General features: G+C 58.5%; 1 protein-coding gene across 1 annotated transcript; it reads right to left on the reverse strand.

Annotated features, from left to right (window-relative positions):
- Window positions 1-3492: 3492 nt before the first annotated feature.
- KLF2 (KLF transcription factor 2) lies at window positions 3493-5896 on the reverse strand. Its single transcript, XM_059919772.1, has 3 exons — window positions 5709-5896; window positions 4707-5523; window positions 3493-4161 (listed from the first exon to the last, which is right to left on the reverse strand). The coding sequence occupies exons 1-3, from the start codon at window positions 5781-5783 to the stop codon at window positions 3986-3988; spliced, it is 1068 nt and encodes a 355-aa protein (XP_059775755.1). The 5' UTR covers window positions 5784-5896; the 3' UTR covers window positions 3493-3985.
- Window positions 5897-7055: the final 1159 nt, after the last annotated feature.

The raw sequence follows: 7055 nt of genomic DNA on the forward strand, positions 1-7055 counted from the left end.
AGCTGAGGGCTTCCATGGGAAAGAATGGTTTTGCCTAAGCAGTGGTACTCACTGTGGGCGATTCTGCACCCTCCCCCTCCAGGGGACACTTGGAGACATTGTCGTTGTCACAACTGCGGGACTGCAGGGCTGGGGGTGCTACTGGCATCTCCTGGGTTGAGGCCAGGAATGCTGCTGAACACCCTACAATGTGCAGGACAGTCCCCCAGCGTAAAGAAGGATCCGGCCTCAAATGTCAGCAGTGTCGAGACTGAGAAACCCTGTATGAAGTATTTGGAAAAAAATTTGATGTAGGTTCGAAGCTCACACTACGCACCAGAAAAAATTTCCGATGGGTTAGATGGTATAAACCAGGCTGATCCCTCAGTGTTTGTGAGTTACCTCTTCTCTCCCTCCCACTCAGTTTCTGTATTTAAATATGTGCAGCATCCTAGCGCCTCAGGTCAGATAGTTACAGATGCAAAATGTCTCACGTGTCCACAGAACCCCCTAACCCAGTGGTTCTCAAACTGGGGTGAACCTGCTTCCAGGGGACACTGGCAGTGTCCGGAGATAATTTTGGTTGTCACAACTTGGGGGCGTAGGTGCTGCTGGTATCGAGTGGGTGGAGGCCAGGGTTGCTGCTCAACGTCCTACAGTGCTCGGGGCAGCGTCTACCACTGAGAATGATCCAGCCCCGATGTTGATGATTGTGGGGTTGAGAAACCCTGTGCTTGTCACACACCAGCTCAGCGTGGGTCCAGGCTATCAGAGACACCTGGTGCTGGTGCCTTTGAGAGCCATTCATCTCTGGCCTGTTGCCTTGAAACTCCCCCAGGGTGTGGCTAAGCCTGGGTGCTAGCTCAGCTTTGCTGATGGGGCAGGTGCTGAGTCAGGCGTGTGCTGGGACTCACCTGGCCCTCTGAATGCTCTCCCTCCCCCCACTTCACACCACATCATTCTAGGACGCCTGGGGCTCCCTGACATACAGGAAACTCCTAGTAGAAAAACAGCTCCTGTATCTTTCCCCCGTCACTGGAGTCACTCCTGGGGGAGCATTTTGGCAATGCCCAAAGTCCTCCAAAACTGTCATCCTTTCCAACCCTGGGGGGACAATCTGAAATGTGGCCCAGTGTGTACATACAGATGCCCAGCGCTTGTTTGCATAAGCAACTTCTGGCACGTCCAAATGTTATATTATGCAGCCATTTAAAATAATAAAAACATATTGTGGAGGAAAGTATATGGAAAAATGGTTATAACTTCTGGAAAAAAAAAAAAAAGGATACAGTGGTAGTCACAGCCATGTGAAAACAATTCAACCACTGACCAGAAACCCCTTCCTCCAAAACACTTTGATGAAAATTGGGTTGTAGAATGCAGGGCAAAAAATTTTTTTTCTGGTTTGATATTTTATATTTTCTCAAGTGGACACCAGGAAGGAAAAGTGTTGTGTGTCTTGTCACAGGGATGGGGACAGGGCCCAGCAGTGAGGTTTTATTCATACTTTTCTCTGGGTGGCATCTGTCATGGAAACTTGCTTCCTGGGATGGAGCCCCCCTCCTTGCTAGTAAAAGCGATGAATGATGATGATCTTTTAGGAACTCGAGCAGGTGTTTCAGCCGCGGCACTAATGGCACTGAGACCGAATGGTTCTCTGTGGCGGGGGCTACCTTGTGCCTTCTATGATGTTTCTGCAGCATCCCTGGCTCCCATCCACTAGATGCTAGCAGCATCCCCCAGTTGTGACAACCCCAAATATCTCAAGACTGGGTTGCAACTGGCTGAGAACCACCCATCCAGAAGATGTTTGACGGAAGTCAACATTTGGGTTTCAGAAAAGGGCAGAGAAAACGATGAGGGAGTGTTTCTGCATTAATCAGTGCAAGCCAGCTCTTTGCCAGCCCGTGTCTTGCTGAAACATACTGCTGCGTAGGAGCCTGACACTTTCTATTGTATCAGTTGGAGGCACTCAGGAAACAGAAACTCAACAGCTTCAGTCCCTTACAAGTGGCCTCTCATTGGATTCAGAGGCCTCTGGGAGGTGTTTTCGAGCAAGCCAGAAACATGGCTTTACCCGTAAGTTTAAAAACTCGAGAAAGACTGGAGGACCCTACAAAAAATTATTTAAAATCTCTTGCGGGTCTCTCTTCTACTCCTACTGCCTCTGAAACCAGCTCTGAGCAAAGAGGGGCGTTTCCACGGATTGAGGGGGCCAGGGCTCTGCTCTGGAATCGTTTTTGCAAAAGCTGCAGAGAGAGGGTACAGAGGCTCACACACACGCACACTCACACACCCCATCGCCAGCGGAAGTGGGCCCAGGCTCTTTACTCGAGAAAGATGCATCAGATTGTCATCTCCCATTTCTGCTTTTTGTGGATTACCAAACGCTCTCAGCTGTTTCCAGGGCTGCCGTCAGGGGTAGGGGGTGGGGAGGAAGGATGAAGAGAGGGAGGAAGGGAGGAAATCCCAGCCTCTGTCGCAATAGGGCAAGAGTGTTTTAAAACAGGCGCTGCTTACAAGCTATTTTCACTTTCTGGAAAGAACTTGTGCAATTGTTAGTGGCCATGGTTACCCACCCAGGGCCCCGAGAAGGGGGAAAAGGAGGGGGAACCTGCCAGGGAGAGGCACCTCCTCGCCTGATTGAGGTATTCAGGGTGCTGTACAGGGGTCCTCCCTTGCTCACGAAGGGGCACTGAAGGGGAGTGCCCCTCAGTGGCCGCCTGAGTGGTCACTTCTGGAGTGGCCGCCTCCAGCCAGCAAGGCTGGGGCTCTGATGTGATTCCTTCACACAAGGGCAGCTGCAGGAGAGGGTCTTATAACCCTCCACCACCAGCAACAGGTGGGTTGTTGCAGAAATCCCTCTAGTGGGATTCAGGGACCCCTGGGAGGCAGCCAGACCAGGCTGGCACCCTGACACCACTGTTCCATAGCTACCTCTCTGGGCCTCTGTTTGCTCATCTGGAAAAGCATACTCACCATCAAATGTGGATTTCATTTTTTTCTAACAGGATGGGGAACTCACCTTAAAAAAAAAAAAAAAAAATTCTGCTAAAAGGCAAGGCAAGACTAGTGAAAGGCAAAACAGGTCAGAAACTCAGCATTTTGCCCCTTCCGAAGGAAAAAAAAAAAAAAAGTCTGCACACTACAGAAGTTTGGCTAAAACCTCAGAAGCTTCCAAAAGGAGGTAAGGCTTTTTTCAGCCCAGAGGAGGCCACGTCAGTGGGACCAGCAGTTTCTCCAGCTCTGGGGAAAAGGAGGCAATTTATGGCTCAGGGAACAATCTTAAAATAACTCTCCCTCAGTCCTAAAAGGCAGTGTTTAAATTTATAGAAAAACCCACAGGTTCCTGGCAGCTGGGGGCTGCAGCTGGCAACCCCAGATGCTGGCCGGGGCAGGACCCACTTCACCCTGCCTCTGCCAGGCTGCCCTCCATCAAAGCTCCCTGTTCCCCCCAGCCCCTCCCAAGTGTCCCAAGCCCCCAGCTTCCAAGCAGCCAGACCAGTGCTGTGATTTTTTTCAAAAGATGCAAAACTTTTTTTTTTTAATTAAAAAAGAGCAAAATCTTATAAAAATGAACCAGGCAGTCAAAATGCCCACCTGTCTTCCTATTTACAGTAATACAATATCTGTCACAGTCATTATGTACAATATTATAAAAAATGTTGCACAGTACAAATTAAGGCTGTATTTTTCACAAGGCATCAAGCCTCGATCCTCTAGTGTAGACCCGGCAGGGGGGAAGACGACACTTAATTATTGCACCATTTTGAAAACAAAACTCGTCAAGGAGGATTGTGGTCTTCTCCCACCGGGCCTTCAGTCTCTGATGGGGGCCGGGCGTCGTCGTCGTCGTCGTCGTCGTGGGGGGAGCCCCCTCGGTGGCCACGCTCTGCCCGGCCCGGTCCTCTGGGCCCAATAAATACCAGTCACAGTTTGGAAGGGGGCCGTGCCCGGCGCGTGGGACCCGCCACGGCCGCGCGCGGGTGGGCGGGGGGCGTCCAGGCTACATGTGCCGCTTCATGTGCAGAGCCAGGTGGTCCGAGCGTGAGAAGGCACGGTCGCACAGGTGGCACTGGAAGGGCCGGTGGCCCGTGTGCTTGCGGTAGTGGCGCGTGAGTTCGTCGGATCGCGCAAACTTCCAGCCGCAGCCGTCCCAGTTGCAGTGATAGGGCTTTTCGCCTGCAGGGAGGGGGCGAGAGCCGGCCTTAGTTTCCCTCCCGCCTGTGGCTCTGATACTCACAGACACTCACCCTGATTAGTGGCTACTCGGGCGCGCACAACCTACCCCTAACCAGCTCTCTGAAGCGCGCCCCGCTATGTTTTGAACCTCTAGGGATCCTAGGCACGTTATCTGCCATTCCCGGGTCTCCTGATCCTCACTCCCCAGGGGTCCTAAGCGCGCACAGTCCGCTCTGCAATGTCTTTCAGCCACGCCCCCGGGGGGCTCCTAAGCTTGCACCTTCCCGACAGTCTGAAACATAGCATCCCCCTAGGTTTCGTAAGTGTGCATGCCTGCCCAAAGTCCTGAGCCACATTCCCAGGAGGGTCCTACGCGCGCGCCCCGTCCCCAGGCTCCGGAGCCACGCCCCCAGCCAAGCCTCAGGGGGCTTTCTAAGACTTTGCCCCCTCCCCAACCTCTGGGCCACGCCCCCTGGGGGGGTTCCTAAGCACGCCCTTCCTCCAGCTACCCCCGCATTGGTCCCCAGCCCTTGCTCGCTGCCCACCTGTATGCGTGCGCAGGTGCGCCTTGAGGTGGGAGCTCTTGGTGTAGGTCTTGCCGCAGCCCGCGTAACTGCAGGTGTGCGTGGCGGTGCGTTTGCGCGGCCAGGACCGCCGGCCGCGCTTGGGCTTGGCCTCCAGCAGCTCCAGCGGAGACGCGGGCGGCGTGAGGAGACCTCGGGCGGCTGGCGGCGCCAAGCCCAGAGCTGCTGCGGCGGCGGCCGCGTCGTCGAAGAGGCCGAAGGCGGCGGGCGCGGGCGGCGCGTAATGCAGGCCGGGCCCGGGCGCGCCGAAGCCGGGGCCACCGAAGGGAGGCGGGAAGGGGGCGCGCGGGCCGGGCGCGGGGAGGCGCGCGGGGCCGTCGGGGCTGAGCGGTGGCGTGTCGGGCGGTGGCGGGGGGCGGCCCCCGGGGCCTCGCATGCACGCGGCTGCCGGGCCCGGGGCACCCTCGCGCTTGAGGCCCCGAGGTCCGCGGGCCAGGCCCGGCGCGCAGCCGTAGCCGCCGCCGCCGTCCGCCTCGGGGGGTTCGGCTTTCACCAGGCGGCCCGGCGGCGCCAGCAGGAAGCGACCGTGCAGCGCTGGCCCCGGCGGCACGTCCAGCTCGGGCCGCAGCAGCTCCGACACCAAACCGCCCGCGGGGGCGCCGTAGGGAGGCGGCGCGCCGGGCTCAGTGTAGTAGAACGCAGGCGGCGGGGGCGGCGGCGGCGGCTCCGGGGCGGACTCAGCGCCCAGGCCGTCCAGCCCCATGGACAGGATGAAGTCCAGCACGCTGTTGAGGTCGTCGTCCGTGCCGCCTGCCTCGGGCTCTGCGCGCGGCCAGCGCTGCGGGTGACAGGGCGATAGGCGCGGGCGTGAGCGTGCGGTGGGGCCGGGGATCGCTGCCCGCTGCCTGCGTTCTACTACCCTAAGCCCGCTGTCCCTGCCGCCTGCGTTCTACTACTCCGCAGCCCACGTTCTACTACCCTGAGCCAGCCGCCCCCGCCGCCCGCGGTCCCTGCCGCCCTCACCTCCTGCAGGCCGCGCTCCCGGCACGGGCTGGCGAAAGTGGAGAAGGACGGTAGGATGGGCTCGCTCAGCGCCATGGCTGGGACCCGGGGCTGACGCGGATTCGGGACACCGGTGAGTGACTGCCCGGAGCCGGGCTGGTCGGGACGCGGGCGGGCGGGGAAGGCTCTGCGGGCAGCGGCCGGGCCCGCCCAAGCCTTATAGGCGCGGCGCGCGCGGGGGCCGGGCCAAGGCGGCGGCGGCGGAAACGCGTCCCGGATGGGGACGAGCTCCGGGCGCAGCCTAAATTTAGCCGCGGTATATAAGCCGGCGGGCGGCGGCGGCAGTGGCCACTGAGGCCGCCAGGGCCCTGAGCGGCCGGCTCGGCCCATCGTGCGCAGCTAGGCGGCGCCCCCGGCCCAGGCCCGCCCCCGCCTGTCTCCCCGGCGACGGCGTCAACACACGCTCCACAACAGCAGCGTGACGCTCAGGGATCCCCGGGGCACCCCGTGGGCTCCCGCCTGCGGGAGGACAGGGAGGACCTGGAGCGGGGGCGGCATCCGGGACCCGGGGCCTGCAGGGATCCCTGATGGATGGGGAGATGGGCCCCCGCAGCCACAGAGGGGTCCACAGAATCCTAGGTGGATGAGGTTAACTGGGTCCCGCGAGCTCAGAGTGGCTTTCCCCGGACTCAGCTCCTCATTTTCTGGGAACCCACCAAGCCTGATCCACTGTTATGCCCACCACTCTGTCAAAAGCCTTGCATGATGACAGCAAGAAATGTTAAGTCTTTGAGACGCTCTCCCTCAAGGAAGCCCTTCAGGGCAGGGAAACTGAGGCTCAGGAGATGCTGGGAGACGCTTGAGGTCCTACAGCTGCCAGCAGGCCTGGCGCTTTTACTGACTCACGTAAGTGAGGAGACTCATGACAACGAATATAACAACACAGACCCAGCACCAGAGGGGCCACAGGGAACAAGCCTCCCCCGTGAGCATGTAAACACCCGCCCCCCCCCCCGCCAGATGCCCCACACCAGGCATGGGGCCTGCCAGTAACGGACTGTTACTCCTGCTGTTACTGTGTGCTGACCTTGTGTGGGCACTGGGAACACATTTGCCAACAGGCAGACAGATCCCCTTGCCCTTGCGGCTTTCACTGTAGTGGGGGATGGGGGCGGAGAAGTAAAATAAACAACTATATTGGGGAAGGCAGGGGAGGGAGATGGGTAGTGAGTGTGTGTGAGAGGGGAGAAAGAGGATGGTGGAATTTTGAACCACACCCAGGAGGAGATGTGTGAGTCAAGACCTGCGGAAAAGGGGAGCCAAGTGGGTATCAGAGGGGGAGCATCTCATGGTGTAACCTGGAGCCAG

This window comes from Balaenoptera ricei, chromosome 3 (genome assembly GCF_028023285.1).
Source record: "Balaenoptera ricei isolate mBalRic1 chromosome 3, mBalRic1.hap2, whole genome shotgun sequence".
NCBI lineage: Eukaryota > Metazoa > Chordata > Mammalia > Artiodactyla > Balaenopteridae > Balaenoptera > Balaenoptera ricei.

Coding starts and splice junctions, on each gene's coding strand:
- KLF2 (XM_059919772.1), bottom strand. CDS start 5,783: ATGGCGCTGAGCGAGCCCATCCTACCGTCCTTCTCCACTTTCGCCAGC. Junction 5,524..5,708: donor GGGAGCGCGGCCTGCAGGAG/GTGAGGGCGGCA, acceptor TGTCACCCGCAG/CGCTGGCCGCGCGCAGAGCC. Junction 4,162..4,706: donor GCACCTGCGCACGCATACAG/GTGGGCAGCGAG, acceptor CCCTCCCTGCAG/GCGAAAAGCCCTATCACTGC.